Source organism: Leuciscus leuciscus, assembly GCF_965113295.1.
Source record: "Leuciscus leuciscus genome assembly, chromosome: 25".
In the NCBI taxonomy this organism is placed as follows: domain Eukaryota; kingdom Metazoa; phylum Chordata; class Actinopteri; order Cypriniformes; family Leuciscidae; genus Leuciscus; species Leuciscus leuciscus.
The window spans coordinates 3,056,025-3,074,649 of NC_138724.1; the positions used below are offsets into that span (position 1 = coordinate 3,056,025).

The 18,625-nt window shown below is 38.4% G+C and overlaps 1 protein-coding gene, 2 long non-coding RNA genes and 1 gene segment (V, D, J or C); all 4 read left to right on the forward strand.

Moving 5' to 3' along the window:
• The window catches only part of LOC309490516 (Ig kappa chain V-III region MOPC 63-like), a 225,856-nt gene that overhangs the window by 33,120 nt on the left and 174,111 nt on the right, over positions 1–18,625 (forward strand).
• LOC309490645 lies at positions 1,318–2,254 on the forward strand. Its single transcript, XR_014202805.1, has 2 exons — positions 1,318–1,537; positions 2,023–2,254. It is a non-coding gene; the product is annotated as an uncharacterized lncRNA (long non-coding RNA).
• LOC309490611 lies at positions 2,792–4,228 on the forward strand. The gene is made up of 3 exons (XR_014202762.1): positions 2,792–2,864; positions 2,937–3,039; positions 3,144–4,228. It is a non-coding gene; the product is annotated as an uncharacterized lncRNA (long non-coding RNA).
• LOC309490468 (epidermal growth factor receptor-like) overlaps positions 16,946–18,625 on the forward strand; it is a 129,745-nt gene continuing 128,065 nt past the window's right edge. Inside the window, exon 1 of one of the 2 annotated variants that reach the window (XM_082159659.1) lies at positions 16,946–17,208. In XM_082159659.1, coding sequence (XP_082015785.1) covers positions 17,130–17,208 — 79 coding nt within the window. In that variant the 5' untranslated portion in view covers positions 16,946–17,129. The remainder of the gene's footprint in view (positions 17,209–18,625) is intronic. The other variant, XM_082159658.1, reaches the window with a different exon arrangement.

The window sequence follows — 18,625 nt, forward strand, 5'->3', positions numbered from 1 at the left end:
TGTCACTGAGTGAATTATACTGATTCATGTTCGATCTCTTGCCCTCTTCCCCCGTGTTGGAACGGTGTTGTGAATCCGTCTATGTCTGTGGAGGAAAACCCTGAAACATCTTTTTCCCAACATTGGAGCTCGTTGCTTGTGGCACGGAGACCCCTGGGTGAGTGCTGGCCTTATCTGCACTTATTGAAGTGGATTGCAGTGCTTAAATTGACGTTTCCCCCCTCACGTTGCATGTTTGGAGTGAAATTGCCGTGTGTGTGTGGAAGATTTATTCTCTTTTGCCGTGCACTCCCCACGTGCCATGCTGGTCTACTGTCCGTAACTGGAGCTTAATAATGTCGATCGGCCCCATCTGTTGAGGACTAGAAGGAACAGCATCTGTGAGTCAAACTAACCTCTCTGTTTTGAAGTAGTGATTCTGACTGTCTTAGAAGAAGCTCTGTCCAGCCTGTTGACTTAAGTTCGCTACTTGCCTGTCAACCCACCTGTATGGTGAGGAGGTTTGCCCCCCTTGCAACACACGTGAGACTGCACACTCTATCTGCAATCTTGATTCTGTTTGTCTTAGTAGGAGCTCTGCTCAGCCTGTTGACTTTGAGTCTGCTGCAGCCCTAAGCCCACCTGTATGGTGTGAAGTTATCTGTCCCCTGCAACACACGTGAGAACTGTATATTGCTGTTGAAGTTGATTCTGTTTGTCTTAGAGGAGTTCCGCTCAGCCCGCGACTTGAGCCTGCTACGATCCCAAGTCTATCTGCATGGTGTGAAGCCACCTGTCCCCTGCAACACACGTGAGAACTGTATATTGCTGTTGAAGTTGATTCTGTTTGTCTTAGAGGAGTTCCGCTCAGCCCGTGACTTGAGCCTGTTACAACCCCAAGCCCATTCTGCATGGTGTGAAGTCATCTGTCCCCTGCAACACACGTGAGAGCTGTATACTGTTGTCGAAGTTGATTCTGTCTGTCTTGGAGAAGTTCTGCTCAGCCTGCGACTTTGAGTTGTTACAACCCCAAGCCTCTCTGCATGGCGTGAAGTTATCTGTCCCCTGCAACACACGTGAGAATTGTATATTGCTGTTGAAGTTGATTCTGTTTGTCTTAGAGGAGTTCCGCTTAGCCCGCGACTTGAGCCTGCTACGATCCCAAGTCTATCTGCATGGTGTGAAGTCATCTGTCCCCTGCAACACACGTGAGAACTGTATACTGCTGTTGAAGTTGATTCTGTTTTAGAGGAGTTCCGCTCAGCCCGCGACTTGAGCCTGTTACAACCCCAAGTCTATTCTGCATGGTGTGAAGTCATCTGTCCCCTGCATCACACGTGAGAATTGTATATTGCTGTTGAAGTTGATTCTGTCTGTTCTAGAGAAGCTCCACTCGGCCTGCGACTTGAATCTGCTATAGCCCCAGGTCCATCTGCATGGTGTGAAGTTATCTGTCCCCTGCAACACACGAGAAGCTCCGCTCGGCCTGCACCTTTGAGTCTGCTATAGTCCCCGGCCCATTTGCATGGTGTGGAGTCACCTGTCCCCGGCAACACACGTGAGGCCTATATACTGCTGTTGAAGCTGACTCTGTCTGTTCTAACTGTCTGTCCTAGAGAAGCTCCGGTCAGCCTGTTGACTCGAGTCTGCCGCAGCCCTAGAGTTCAAACTGTCTACTTACCTGTGGAAACTTACCTGTCCGTTGTAGGCCTCTGTGAACTTTGCATCAGTGTGGGAAGAGGATTAGCCCTGACTGTATACCCACCTGTAGAAATTCACCTGTCTGTCGTCGGTCCCTGTGAACCCTGCATCAGTGTGGGAAGAGGAAGGGTCCCGACTGTCTACTCACCTGTGGAAACTCACCTGTCTGTCGTCGGTCCTGGTGAACCCTGCATCAGTGTGGGAAGAGGAAGGGCCCCGACTGTCTACTCACCTGCGGAAACTCACCTGTCTGTCGTCGGTCCCTGTGAACCCTGCATCAGTGTGGGAAGAGGAACAGCTCGACTGTCTACTCACCTGTGGAAACTCACCTGTCCGTCATAGGTCCCTGCGGACCCTGCATCAGCGTGGGAAGAGGAACAGCCCCGACCGCATACACACCTGTGGAAATCCATCGATCCATCTCAGGCCATTGCGAACCTTGTATCGACGTGGGAGTGGGTCCCGGAGACTGCTGCATTGCCTCGATTCCGGGGAAGAAGAGGAAAGGAAGATTTTAGCTTAGGTTATTCAAATTACTTTTAACTTTAATAAAAAGAACTGTTATTCCCTTGAATTCTGTTTCCGTCTCGTCTCTGACACGCTCCTCAGGGTGGACCTGGTTCAGGGGTGGGCGCAGTCCGGCTTGGCCCATCCCGACCTGTGACAATAGCACTGCATTTCTCCAAGCTGGACTTAAGACTTGTGTCAGCCTTAATTGAGTCCTTCACAATGAGGGTTGAGTGTGTGAGAGAAACAAGGAATATGTTTCCAACCAGTTTTACGCACAGCAGAGACCATATTGGCTCCATTGTCTGTAACAAATGCATGAACCTTACTGGTGATGCCCCATTCATCAGTTATTTTTGTGAGGAGTTCAGATATATTGTCTGCTGTGTGCTGCACAGCTACATGGATTATTGTAAGATTGCAAGACTGCATCTGCCCGTCCTTGTCAATAAAATGTCCTGACAGAGTCAAATAAGCTTCGGTGGTTCTTGCAGTCCACATGTCGGTTGTTAACCCCCTGGGGTCGGCTATCGCGCCGGCGCGATAGGCACGTTTTTTTCCTTATCAGTGCAAAAAAATAAATAAATAAAAATATATATATATATTACCTGTGAGGGCATTACACGTGACGTCATGTCATTGTTGTTGTTCCGGCGCGGTGTGCAAGAGCTGGAGAGGTAAGAGCTGCTGGTTAGCGACTCTGTTGCAAATGATTCCTGTGGCACTGGGTGATGTGGACTTTGTTGTAGTGGACAGGGGAACTAATCGGCATACACTCGGCGGCGCTCGTTGTCGTGCGAACTTCTAGAGAAGCGGATGAGTTTTGTGGTTCTTTAATGACGTGCTGTTCAGGTATGTTTTCAACCTTTTATATTTAATGCCTTTGTCCGACTTAAGTCCGCTTAGTGAGTTTCCTCTTTGTTTTAGTCCAGGTGTGTTTCATATGCCTGTTTAAGGTTATGGTGGGTTGTTTCGTCGTCATTGTCGTTCACTGGACGCTTTAATCAGAAGTCCGGTTCAACATAAACTGCTGAGCGACCACAAACTTACTGCGTGCTGCTGTTTGGCTTGATTTCACGGATATACGACTGCTGAGCGACCACAAACTTACTACGTGCTGCTCTGCTGTGTAGCCTTATTGACTAGCGTCACTGCGACATCTCCGACCTCAACGGCACCAATAACGTTAACTTTTCTCTTTCATTCCATGAGAACTGGTGTGGATGTTTTCATTGCCCGGGATTTGATATTGGGTACTCGGAATGTAAGGAGCTGTATTTAAAGTGGCTTTTGATGCTCATTATTCTTAGTCATCACTGTTCATTGTTGTTTTGATTTAAGTTTTCCTTTTTTTTTGGTCTATTTATCATTTGTGAATGTGTGTTTTGTTTAATTCTTTCTTTTTGGCTCAAGTGCGGTCTTTGTGGCCCGGTACGAGTTAAACAAACACCTGGTCTGTATTTTCCTGATGCTGTCTAGGATATCCGGTTATCCAACCTTTCTCATAAGAGTACCCTGGATTTAAGTGGTGAACGTGTAAAATTCAACAATGTTGTGAGGTGACGATCATCTGGAACGTATCTGTCTATGATGAGAATGCTTGTTATCATACTGGTTTGAGATGAACATTGTGCATTTGGGTCAAACAATTGTTTTTGTGTATTTCTTGTTTTCTCCTTTGGTTTTCTTCATTTTGTGGTGTATGAGTCTGATGTGTGTTCTTTATTGTAGGCCTGGGCGGCAAGGAAACTAAGGGCGGCAGCCCTCCTCATCTTGGTGGTGGTATTTTGGAGTGATTGCTGTGCCACCCGGAGGTGTTTGACTGAGTGCAGTGTGAGTGCACGTGTGTTTGTGGTTTTCTTTGTTTCTTTCTTTTTAGGAGAATAGAGAGGCCCCTTGGGTTAAGGGACTTGGCTGCCGTCCCCAATTTCCGTCGCCAGGAGCGTCCAATTTTGTATATCCTTTTTGTTGATAGTGGTTTTCCTTCTCTGTGATTGTTTGGATCATTTTAATTAATAAAAGTGATTTTACTGTTTGTACCTCACCCATGTCTCATGCCTGAATCCAGCCGATACGAGCCTGTGAGCCTTGTGTGCTCCTAGTATGTCAAGGGCGATTCCCTGGTAAAAAGCCCCCAGGGTGGCGTAGTTGGTTTATTTATTTTGTGTCCCTGTTTTAAGAACTCGGTCGCCACATACTCATAATAAAAACAAAGTGTTGTGCTTTTCGCCAAATAAAGCAAAATAAACATGATGGGAGTTCTGCCTACTCTCCGTCAGTGAAGTCAATTCTGAAACGCGTCCGAAAATGAACTGTAACTCAGCGAATACTCAGTCAAACAGGCATACAGGCACACAGGCATGAAGCTTGAATTCTCTTCTTTTAAATGAAGTATTTTTTATAAAAAACAAATATTCACAGTTTATGTAATATGTATGTAAAGAGAGAGATGTCAGTCGTTCTCATCTCAGCTAATTAAGTTTTAATGTGACTCCGCCCATGGAGACCGCGCTATACAAACGCAAATGTGAGGCGATCCATACAAACCTGTGAAACGCCCACATCCGCTGGATAAGGCCGGTGACACACTGGATGCGTGGCGTAAGCGTCTCAGCTGCGTGGCGTGTCCGTTTTTATTTCGGCTCCCATGTTAACAGTTTAGAGTTTGCACACTGCCTGCGTGAGACGCGCGTCTCAGGCGCGGCACGAGCCGCGTGGAAAACGCGTGCATGCTAGAAATAGAACCGACGCCTATTTTTCACGCGACACGCAAGCGTCTTGGAAGTGTTTCCATGCAAAATTTAATAGGAAAATCTGTTTATGTCATTTTGACACGAGTACATATTAATAAATGTCATTTTGATGTTTAAAAGTGTCTAGGTTTTGACATAAATGCAAATATAAATGTAATTTTACAAAATATTATCGATTTTCAAATACTGCTGTATTGAATGAACAGCTTTTAGCAAACTCTATTGCTATACTGAGATGAGGAATATATACTGTATGTGTTTTGTCAAAAATAAAGTCATCAACTAACTAATGAATCCTTTACTTTGAAATACGTATGATAAAAAGTATACTTTAGTTTTGAAAGACGTTGACTAGTTTTGAATAGATTATAAAGTTTTTACTGTACAATAGACTGCCACATCAAATAAGCTTTTGTTTGCCAATTTTGCTCATATGTTAAATACAGTATTTTTTGTCAAAAATAAAGTCATCAAATAATACGTTTTGTATACTTTAGTTTTTACAAAGAAAGATTACAGTTGAATTGTTGTATGTGTATGCATATATATATGTGTGTGTGTGTGCATATATATATCTATGTGTATATATGAAGAGTTCAGATGCAAAAGCCTCTAAATGCCATCTGAAATTTTCTTCAAGAATGATCATTTTTATGAAGCTTGTATATTTAAGTTAGCTATAGGTGACACACCTGAATGAATGTCTCATTAAGTATGCAGGGGCATTGTCTCATCAGGTGTGAACTACTAAATATGCATGATGCTGTTGGAGCGTTTACGCCCCATCCTGTCACGAATCTGGTCTGTGGCCTTCCGCCCGATAGCCACCAGAGGTCGCTTCTCCATCATATTAAATCTCACACCACACAGCACACTGGACTGCATTTCCCATCATCCATTGCACAGACAACACACACAGCTGATTACACTAATCACGCTCCCAGCTGAGAACTATCTCACAATCACTATCACCCAATCACACACTCTTTATAAGCCTTGGACATTCTCTCTGTGATCGTCGAGTATTGTATAGCGCATATCCTAGCGAAAGCTACTCTACGAAGCCCACTCAGTTGTTTTAAATCTTGCCTTGCCTGTTTTGATATCTGCCTGTGTTTCCTGGATTAACCCTTTGCCTTGCCCTTCGGACTCTGTTTGCCCCTCGTTTGGATCATTGCTTGTGTGCCTGGATTATCTCTCTGCCTTGCCCTGTTGGATATTGTTCACCGATCGTAGACCCACGCTTGCCCTAGGATCTCTCTTGTGTCTTGCCCGTACCATACCTGTTTACCGTTGTCTGACCCTTGCCTGTTTACCATGTTTATAAATAAAAGCTTGCACATGGATCCGCACGCCTCACGTCTTGTTCGCCCTGTTACACATCCGCATATTGGCTTTCCAAACTAAAAGTGTTTCACAAAACTTAAATCAATGTATTGTGTTATGTGAATGATTAGGCAGGATGATTTTCACATCATTTTGAAGAAAAAACTCTAGGCGACGACATCCATTAGTCAAAAGTCTTATTGACACATATTTAGTATGTGTTTTGTGGCCTTATTTCAGAAACTTTCATTTTTAGTTTTTTCAATAACCATGCATAAACATTATTCTCTCAAAAATGAAATAAATATAAATATATATATAGGGGAGCGCGGGGCACAACCTAACGCGGGGCTAGTTGTAACACGCTTGTTTTAAATACTTCCGCACATGCTTGGATGATGAAACTTTGTGTATTTACTAGTTGCCATATCAACACTATATAGAAAAAAAAAATTCTGCCAAAATTATAATTTTTTTGGAAGATATCCATAGACATTTATTAAACCATAGCAAAAGTAAATTTCTTACTTAAGTTAATTTTCCATCTCTATTTTTTGTGTTTATTTAAAATAAGACAAATCTGATATTATTTTAACCCTCTGAGGTCGAGAAACGCGCCGACGCGTTTTGCTGGATTTTTTTCACATAGCAGCAACATAAACGTAAAAAAATCCGTCATTTATGGTCATATAAATAAAATAAATACATGATTATAAACTATAGAGGGTCTTCTTTTTTTTGTGTACACTCACATTAACATCAAAACCTTGTTTTTATTTTTAAATAAATAAAATAAACAGGGTGCGCTTTCAGCTCACTCTGTCTCCGCAAAAATCTTTCTGAAACAAGTCTGGAAAATTAACTGCAACTCAGCGAATACTTATCACACAACCATGAAACATGCGTCTAAAGAAAGCTTTAAATTTCTACTTTTAATTAAAACAGTTCACATTCAAAACAAATATTCTCCTGCAATGTAATCTGTATGAAACTAAAGAGAAGTACAGTTTCTCCCGTCTCATCTAATTAGCTGTAATGAGTTCACGCCCTCTTGCAGAGCGCGCTATTCATAAGATAATGTGCTGAGGTGATATGCAAAATAAGGTAAACGCCCCCTGAAATGAGTTCACACCCACTCGCAGAGCGCGCTATTCATAAGATAATGTGCTGAGGTGATCTATGCAAAATAAGGTAAAAAGCCCCCTGAAATGCTTTAAAACCAGCAAGTTTCATTCATTCACTTTCCTGCGCCGTTGGAAGATGACACACTAGTCCTGGATAGCGATGAAGAGTTCACTTTTTCCTCAGAAGAAGAACAGGACTCTGACAATGAACGTTTGTATTTTGAAGAGCGACTTGATCCAGCCGTGGATAATATTTCGGATGAGTAAGTCTTTTTAAATTTACTTGCATTAGTTGACAAGCTATTTTGTATAAACGTAGGCTACATATTTTACTGGTTGGACCATTTCCATACTTGTCATTCAGAGTAATTATATTTAAATGGTCTAGGCTATGCTTTATAAAGTAGGAGAGAGGCTTCATGCAGTCTGTTTTCTTTCGTTTTTAATAGTTTTGTTTAAAATAACACATTTCGAGCTTTCTATATATTTCTCTGGTATTTTAGGCAAAGCTTATGAGTTTGGGTTCATTTATGAGGCCTCCAGTTCCTGCTATTTTTAATTATTATGTATTAAATACAGGCAATTGGTTGATGAAACAACTATTAAAATTAAGATACAATTAATACAAAACGAAAGACCTATGTTACAGACAAATGAAAGACAACATTTCGTTGATTAGTTTTGGATAGATTACACATTTTTACTGTAAAATATCTGCCACCTCAAATAAGCTTTTGTTTGCCAATTTTTGCTAATATGTTAAATATAGTATGTTTTGTCAATGTAGGCTATATTCGAAGTAATGAATCCTTAACTTTGAAATATGTATGATAAAATGTATACTTTAGTTTTTACAAAGAAAGATTACACTTCAATTGTTGTTGTAATTGTAACCTTTTTAATAAAAATATATATATATTTACAAGGTAGATGTAAACAAATTTTAAAAGGTAAATATAAGCCTTTTCTTTAAATAATTTTTATTGTGTTTTATTATTGACAAATTTGGGGAGAGGATACATATTCCAAAACTGAAAATACAGTATGAGAATTAACTGCACAATTACTAGACATGTTTTCCTTGGATATTATACAATTTGCAAGCAAAATTTGTGAAAAAAAAATAAAATAAAAAATTGACATGCTTCCAACTGTGAACCAATTTGGTAGAATGAATATATATATATATATATATATATATATATATATATATATATATATATATATATATATATATATATATTGCTCTTGCATTCTTTCTTGTGGCTATAGGTGACACACCCGAATGAATGGCTCATTAAGTATGCGGGCCCCATTGTCTCCTCAGGTGTGAATCACTAAATATGCATGATGCTGTTGAATCGTTGACGCCCCTTGCGCATATTGTCTTTACAAACAAAAAGTGTTTTACAAGATTTAAATCAATGTATTGTGTTATGTGAATGATAAGGGCAGGATGATTTTCACATCATTTTGAAGAAAAAACTCTAGGCAACGACATCCATTTGTCAAAAGTCTTATTGTCACATATTTAGTATGTGTTTTGTGGCCTTATTTCAGAAACTTTAGTTTTTAGTTTTTTCAATAACCATGCATAAACATTATTCTCTCAAAAATACAAACATGTACATGCATGTTGCTCACATATTATGGTAGCCCTGTTTGTGCTAAATAGAGTGTAATTATACCTTTGCCATTAATATGTTTATAAGCAACTGAAAAAAGCACAAATGTCAGGGCATGTCAGAACATCTCAAGGACCCCAAAAACCCCTCAGACCTCAGAGGGTTAATCTCCAAGATGTTATTTAACAGTTGAGAGTTATTTAATGCTTCGCTAACTAGCAGAAGACACTAGCAGGGTTTAAATCCCAGTTGTGCAGGCGGGGGCATGTTGTAACACTGCGTTACAATGTGCCCCTATTAGAAATATGCTATTATATTCTATACTTTTATTAATTTTATTGAGAAAACGTGAGAAAAAGGTGAATAAAGACTGAGGGCCCTATTTTAACGATCTGAAACGCAAGTGTCAAAGCGCAAAGCACAAGTAACTTTGTTGGGCGGGTCTCGGCGCTGTTGCTATTTTCCCGGCGGGATAAATGACTCTTGCACCCGACGCAAATCTAAAAGGGGTTAGCTTCATTATTTATAGGTGTGGTTTAGGCGTAACATGAAATAAACCAATCAGAGCATCATCTCACATTCCCTTTAAGAGCAGACACGATTTTTCCATAGCGGATTGCTATTATAACGGCGTATTTGCAGGCGCGCGCCAGGAGCAGTTCACAGCCGAGGAGAGCAACGTTCTCGTCACGGCTGTAAAAGAGAGAGAAGTGACATTGGGGATGGAGAAACACACCCAAATTAGCTTCGGTTAAACATATAATAATGTGGGTAAATGTGTAAGCTAGATGTATGCTTTTATAATAAATTGTCTGTCTGTCTGTCTGTCTGTCTGTCTGTCTGTCTGTCTATCTATCTATCTATCTATCTATCTATCTATCTATCGTAATAATATGATTTGCAAAAATGAAAACTGCTGCTTCTGTGTAGATGAGAGAATCAAAGTGTATGCGTGTTGTGCACGCTATACATTATGGTCAAGCATGCGCCCTTAAAATAGCATTTGAACAACGCGCAACGCGCCACTGACTTTAGACTAGGTTTTTTCTGGCCAGTGGCGCAATTGTTTTATGGAACAGTAAAATAGCACCAGGGATTGTTTGCGCCGGAACACGCCTCCTTTTTTGCGCTGAACCGCCCAGGGAGCGCAAGTTCATTCCCTAGTTTAGCAACGTGCTTCTGTGGAGGGAAAAGCGCGCTTTGCGCGGGTGCAAAATAGGAATGAAACATGCGTCGGTGTACAAAGTCAATTGCGCTGGGTGCAAGATAGGGCCCTGAGAGTCAATGTTCAGAAATGACTAATTATTTATTTGTTTTGAACTATGTTGTATAGCTGTGTTTTCATGTGTTCGTAGTCAAAACTCAAAAATGAGTTTATATTTAATTATTAAAAATTGTCATTATTTTATATGAAAAAGTTTTTTAATTGTATTTTATTTAGAAAATATTTTAGTTTGTTTTGTATTTTTTTGTATTAGATCAGATAACATTTTAAGCTGTCATATGTTATGTTACAATGTGCCCCACCTATGGGGCATGTTGTCACATTTCACTTCCATTCTTTCGGGGTATGTCAAGAAAAAAGTATATACTGTATTAATAAAACAAAACCACATAATTGTAGTAGACATGTGGGAAATTAATGTGGGAAAAAAATAAATACTCTGAACCATAAGTAGACTGAGCTACATTTTCCATTATTATTATTCCTCACAGTGTAAACAAGTAATGATCTGAATAAACTCTGAATCACTTTTCTAGTGATGTGTCGTTCATAAACGATTCGTTCATATCTTAAATATGACTCGGGACTACCGAGTTGTCTCAGAGAGTGATTCGTTCATTTTGTGTTGACCGCGCATGTGCAATACGCACCATATGGGTTCTGAATCTGTACTGGAAACAGAATAATTAGTTGGGTCATTCCACGAAATTGGTGCCTTTTGTGTCCCTGAGAAATAATCAGACGTAGAATTACTATAACAACAAATAAATTTGTGATTTAAAAACATAATAGTACTATGTATTATTTCCTCAATATTACATTAAATTAAAGTCATTTATATATTATTTTAAATAATTTAAATTGCATTTATGCTGATAAGGGTAAGGTTTTTGGCCTGTCCCTCCCTGTGATTGTTCTTTTTCAGCAGGACTTTTAATTTGCAAATTGAAGGCAAAATTATACAAAAATCACATTTTCATATTGTTCTAAGTATAGTGTCACTGTTAAGCAATGTTTTGGCATAAATATACATTATTTTTAATAAAATATAAACCATTTTATCGGTGTCCCCTGATTTCATGTCATGCCTGTTACCCTCACCAAAAACCCCTTGTAAAATAATGGTACATTCCTGTGACATCACTTCAAGGGAGTTACATCATCTCTCAATCATTATTCCAACAGTTAAAACACAAGTAAGTTTCTCTCTCTCTTCTATAATGCTCTATTTTGATGATTTATTAGGTATAACTGAGGTGGGGACATCATGCAATGTCAAAACTGTTACTGATTTTTAAAGTATAAATTTAAACAATTATTTATTTAACTTAATGTAATCAATATCTACAAGTAATATCCTTTCAAAGTGTACAACATGTGCTTTTATGGCCTTGCCCTAATAGCTAGCAATTAGCAAATTAGCTTGAATTTGTCAAACCTGTTACTGTCAGGCCTGTTACTTTTGTATAGTAACAGGTTTTGACATGTGGGGTAACAGGGATGACATAGATTAGGTGTCACCTTAGCCACACTGTTTTTAAAGAACAGTGATCTTTAAAAATCTTTAAAAATTTTTTAAAGGTCATCCTGGGTGTTTTATTGAGCTAATGCCTATATCATTCTGAGTTGGTATTGCTGGTGCATCTGGCAATTAAAGTATTAACCCTCTGATGGTCTTCGGGGTCTTTTTGACCCGCAAATGACTTTTGCTGAATTAAAATTTTTTTTTTTATCTTTGTCTAAATGGCATGAAACTTTGTACGGCTCTCAACCCTTTCTAGATGTACAATAATAAAAAATGTTTTTATGTTAGCGTGAAAAAAAGTGACTTTCGTGGTCTTCTGGGTCTCCAGAGACCCCAGACAATAACATGTAATTTTGTAGCAGAATATTTTTTTTTTTTTTTTGTACAAATGTAAATTTACTCTGTTTATTAATGTTTTTACTCCACATTTGTGCAGTTTTGGGAGGATTTATGATATATTTTAAATTTATATAAATAAATAAAAAATGTTTTTTTTTTTATAGGTTTTTATACAAAACAGTTCATACAGTTTTTTTTTTAATGTAAAATTCACTTTATACATTTCTAAATTTCATTCATGGGGATAACATGGATAATTTGACATGGTTTTGTGTAAAATTTTTGCCCATATTTTGGAAAATGTAGTTTTAAAAGTAAAAAATTATCATTTTAGCCACTAGATGGCTATAGAGCCCCATTATATGCTATTTGACTAACTGAAAGATATCTTTTCACAAGTTTTTTCCAGTTGGATTCATATCTAAATATTAGGAAATCACAATTCTAACAATAAAAATGACTTTTTTGTGCGATTACAAACAATAGCAGTAAGGTGACTGCAGACCCTCGCCCCAATCTTGTAATGTTCAAGAAAGTGAAACCAAATGTTAGCATCTGTTTTCAGATCATCATAGAAAGACCAAGATCTGATTATCTTCCTTGCCTAATAATTGAACCAGATCAGTATATTTTAAGTTCTGTGAGGGGACATACTCACACAGACAAACAGATGGACGCATGGGTCTAATTACTCTAATTACAATACCCTTAAATCTTTAGATCTCTTAGAAATGTAATGTGCTTCACTAATACAACTAGGCTATGTCAAGTAATACAATTTAAAAAGGTAAAATTTTACAAAATTATGTAAACAAATATGTGCAGTGTATGCTGAAGAATGTGTGTCCTGTCATCCCTGTTACTCTGGTCAGTCCTGTTACTATGATGTCAATCCTGTTACTGTCATTAATTTCATAAAAAATATAAAAATTATATTTGAAATGGCCTTCCAAGTTTTTCCATTGTAACCCTATCTATATTGTATTTTTGACAAAGCCCTTCTTTTAATATCTCTCTTGTAAAAATATATATTTTTCTTAATTGACATGTGATCACCCTCCAAAATGTTTATGTTCTTGGTCATCTGAATGACAAATATAATATTGAAAAAAAAAAATCTATTTTTTTTAACAATTCCAGTGAAAAGAGGGACTTAAATACTGCTCATATATGTGGAAATTATAACATATTTCTAATTAAAACTATAGTATATAGTAACGCATGTGTCTGTAACAGGCATGACAAAAATATCAAAACATGAGGTAGATAAATAGTCATAAAATAAAAAATGACATAGCCTGAGATGGCACAATATGATTTCTTGTTATTTTATGCTGTCTTCATTTAATGGATATTTTAAAAAAAAATTGTTTAAACTTATTTTATATTTAAATTTTTCAAAGTTGAAACGGCACTGATTTCGTGGAATGACCCAGTTCATCTCTCGAGTCTTCGGGTTCGGGTCCGAGTCTTTCGTTCTTCCTGTCAGTCCCATAGAGGCTATGCTGTCAGTATCGGATAGAGAAAAGATTAGTTCATCTTTCGAGTCTCGAGTTCGGGTTCGGGTCTGAGTCTTTCTTCAGCAGTATGATGTCAGAAGTGGGGTTTTTACCTTGAGAACACCAAGATTGTTCGATGAAGCCATTAATGGTTGTGTTGATGGTATAAAGAGAGACTTTCCTTTAAACAGACTGGCTCACTTTCATGCTGCAAAAGGATTTCAGGTTGGTGGCTATCATTAACTCAGAATATAGACCTCGATCCATCCCCAGCCCACCTGTTGGTAATAATGGGGCTCTTTTTTATTTTAATGACCTGTCGTTGTCATCCATAATCAGTCAAAACTCAACCACACCCCTCATATCCTGCGTGAAAACCACTTAACGAGGCATTAGCTTACTATAATGCATCTGTCCCCATTCAGTCTAGCTATAGGGACATTATTAAGATTTGTGGCCTTCTCAATTTGCTGAAATGACCACTTTGAAACTCTTATGAATAAATGTCAGCCATGGTTGTTTCCCAGGTAGTGTTGTTTATGCAAAATATGTGACGTGAACAGAACAAACCAAATTCAGTATTAACACAGCTCATAAAATCTATTCAGATGCATTGATTATGCTCTATTTAAAATGTAAGATTCATACTTCACACAACTGAATTACATTAAGGGTCATACATATACTAATTAATACATATTAATACATATATTAAAGGTCATACACACAGAGCACTCTACTGCGTTACTTTTTCAATGTTTTTATAGGTAAATACGTGCTAGATGGATGTCTTTGACCATTTACGAGATACCTAAAATACATACGACTGAGCAAAAAACGTACGAATTTGTGTGATTTTTGCTCAATCGTACGTATTTTACGAGTTGCCCAATTCGTATGAATTCATACAAATGACTTGCCCCTGACCCCGCCCCTAAACCTACCCGTCACTGGGGTTTAGACAAATCGTACACATTCGTACAAGTGAGGTCATACGAATTAGCCAACTCATAAAATATGTACGAACTGGCCGTGAGATAGCGTTGAAATAACGCAAGAGCTTGCAGTTTTTTTTCTTTCCGCTTGTTGTTTTAACTTCATTCGTTTTTACTGATCGGATATCTATCTGTTTTGTTATAACGTTTCCAAAACGGATATAACTTCAAACCTCAATTCCCACGCTACATGCAAATTTGCTACGTCCACGTCAACAAAAGCTTATCATCAGCTAATTTCAAGATCAAAAATCACTATAGGAGAGAGATTGGCATCAGCACCAGTAAGATAATTTAGTCTAACTAATTTTAATGAAGATGATTGAGTTTTGAGCGGCTGTGACTTTCAGTTTCATTTGCGGCAGTTTGCGCGTTGGCTTGCTGAAGACTCAAGTTTACTGCAACAATGGTCCCGTGAACTTGAAAATCCATTGTTTGGTTAATCCTGGAAAGTGGTCATTGTCACAGTTGTAAACACGTTTCTTCTTCCATGAGGGGGTTTGACGTCACGGCATTTGTTTCCAGGCGGACCATTAAAGAACGCGACACACTCATCTCCCGGACATCCTGTATAATTCAACCAACCAGATGATGACTTCAAAAATCCTTAAGTGTGTCTTATGCATCAGACGTTCAGCCAATGGTCCGTGAGTGTGACGTTAATGGTAATTAACAACGTAATTAACGTATTTAACGTTAACGTAATTAACGGGTTAATCAGCATCTTGATATGCCACACCTGTGAGGTGGATGGATTATCTCGGCAAAGGAGAAGTGCTCACTAACACAGATTTAGACAGATTTGTGAACAATATTTCAGAGAAATAGGCCTTTTGTGTACATAGAAAAAGTCTTAGATCTTTGAGTTCAGCTCATAAAAAATGGGGCCAAAAACAAAAGTGTTGCGTTTATAATTTTGTCCAGTGTATAATTATACACAGTACACACACAAATATTATAGAAACACAAACTTTTATTTTGGATGCTATTAAGTAAGGAATAATTGACGACAGGCCGTTGAACTCAGCTTCGCGTCGTGACCGCATTACCACCTCGGGTGTGCATTATTTTTCTAATAATTCAACGGCCTGAAGTCAATTATTCCGCTTATACTACAGTTACCACACCTCGAAACATTGTTCAGATTATGTATTTCAAGACGTTTGTAAAGTTTTTGTCATTAAAACGCTCTTGTATGTAGGACTAATTTCTTACGCATCTAATCCCATGCCTCCGTTGCTAATTCCAAAACGTAATTTCAGAGTTAGTAACGGAGGTTTGAGCCGCTGATAGCAGACTAATGCTGGGGACACACGACTAGCTGACACATTCTCTGACTGTTTTCATCGACTGCAGCAGATTTTAAACACCGACTTTGAACACAGACTGAACGCAACACGCGCGGGCATGATCAGTCAAAGTATCAAATTACATTCATAACCGGCCTTAAAGTGTGTTCCCGGCTTTATGCAGTTATTAATGCAGAGAGAGATGTTGCATAAATGAGACAGAAAAGCATGTGCGTCAATATTATTATTTATTAATTAATTCAATCGTTTTAATTAATTCGTTAATTCTTTTTTTTTTCTATTATTGACAGATGACAATAGACTAGCCAAATAAATGAAACCCAAAGCCCTTTTAACAAGTAGGCCTATCAATAATTATTTATTTGTTATTATCTGCAATAAAAATCCGTGCTGCAGGACTATCCATTTATTTAGCCTATATTCAGTTTAATTTTCTATTGATTATAGATAGGACTTTATAGTTTATTTATTCAAATTAAACTGCATGTTTCTATTGATTGTGAAGCTAGACATTGAAAATTGCAGATCAAGCGCATGGGGCGAAATGCTTTTTCTTGTTATGATTTGTATCCTATTTTCCGTTATTACAGTTGACTACGCGAAGTGATATGGAACTGTAATGCGGTCAAGACCTGCCTGGAACTACTTTAGCCGTGCGTTTCCCTGAAAATAATGCACACCTTAGAACATTCGTCAACCAATCAGATTCAAGCATTCAACGGCCCTGTAGTATATTAATCACGATTAATCATTGCACAGCACTTTTACAAGTAATTCAGTGCAGTGAGCTCAACAGCACTTGGCATTTAGTGATACTACAACACACACAGGTAGGCTACAGATTGTGTTCCCGTGTTCATTTGTGACCTCCTGATTAATTAACAACGGGTTAAAGATTTTTTATTCGGAATATGAATGCTGATGTCTCAAACTCCCAGATCAATAATAGCCTACTGTAGCCTCTCTACCTGAATCACACCGTCTGAACTGCACGCGCACGATCCTCCCCGCTGCTGACGGGCACGAGCTCTGTCCAGCAGCGCGCGACTCTATCACTGCCGAGGCTCGCGAGCACGGAGGAGGAGCTGTCAAAGTTTACAGCCAAGTCGAGCAAGTTTTCTCAAGAAGACGAGAAGGCAAGATCTCTGGACATTTAGAACCCCCCGAAAGAAGAGCTCTTCAAACTATGGAGTGAAGTCTGAGAGGTTTGAAACATAAGAAATGGCAGGACCAACTGAGCTGGGATTGATTTTTACCTTTCTGCTCTCATGGAGCCTCTGTGTGACGCCGGAAAAGAAAGGTAGGAGACACTCAGTATTATGAAACGGCTTGTTGTGTAAGATTAAACCTTCATCTTTGAATGCTCCCCGGTAGATCTAGATGGGATCGTCGCACATACCTTCAGAGATGTGCGTGCGCTTAGAGGAACCTCAGTCAGTCAGCGTGGGAACAGTGGAAGTTTGTGTTCACTGTCCCACAGAGAACTTACTCTTGGACTCGATTAGTCTTTTAAATTACGTTTTTATTGAATGTGACATTTACAGACAATAATACTCCTTCTGGAGGAACCTGAGGTTGAGTCTATAGTTCACACAGGGATCAGCCCAAATTTGAAGGCTCTATAACCCCACCCCATACTTTTAATAAGGTTGTGATTTCTTTGCATTCATTAGTGAACTGGCGTGATTTATATACGGTAGTTGAGGCGAAGAGAAGAGGATATTGCCTTGAACTACTTCTTCACTATAGATTAAACAGCTGTAATAATACTCTAAAATGTGCTTCATGTGGCAAATTGACAGTTTTTATTCAAGTCAAAATATTACTTTTATGAAAAAAAATGAACATAAGGTGACGGTTATGACATATGGTGACGCTTACAATAAGGTTTCGGTTGTTAACATTAGTTAACTACAGTGACTAATTTATTAATATTAGTTAATGTTGATCTAAACATTTACTACATTATTTCTTTTCCATCTTTTAAAAAAAAAAATGTATTCAAAGTGGCTGAAAAACTCCAGTGAACAGCAGCAGGTTATGAATTTTGAATGAAATTTAGTTTTTAATTTTAGTGTGTTGACATTTTTTTATTTTTTTTATTGAATGCCAGTTGTTACCTGAAGGATTTCTACCTGATCCAACCCTGAAAATGACTTTTGTCGGTTTAACAAAATGTAGTCAGGTAAGTTCAGTCATAATAAACATTATATTTGACTTCATATTACATGAAGCTTCATTAGGTTATCTGAAATGCGTGCTAATGTGCTGGTCCACCACATTTTCTTTGATGTGAATCCAATTAACTAAAGCCATTTATTTAATCTATGATGTTAGTGTTAGAGTTTGTCACATTTATTCGATTTGTTTAAAGTGTGTTTATATGTCACTCTGCATATTATTTAGACGGTCTCAGGGGTGTCCTGTGTGTAAACACATGGCTCTGCCAATACTGACAGATGGGACACAAATCACTTTATTACAGTCTGCTTCCTCATTAGGACTCATTCAGGTTTACAGTCACGGTGCCAAGAGAGGAATCTCCTCCCTTTATTATAAGTTCTGTTTTGACAGTCAACAGTGATGTTACATTTTCATGCAGATTTTGGTTTGTTTGAATTGCTTTCTACTACATTTGCAATTTATATAGTGGGAGTCTATTGAACAAGTTTACGTGGTCACTCATTATCATTGTGAAATGCACTGATTGCCAGTTT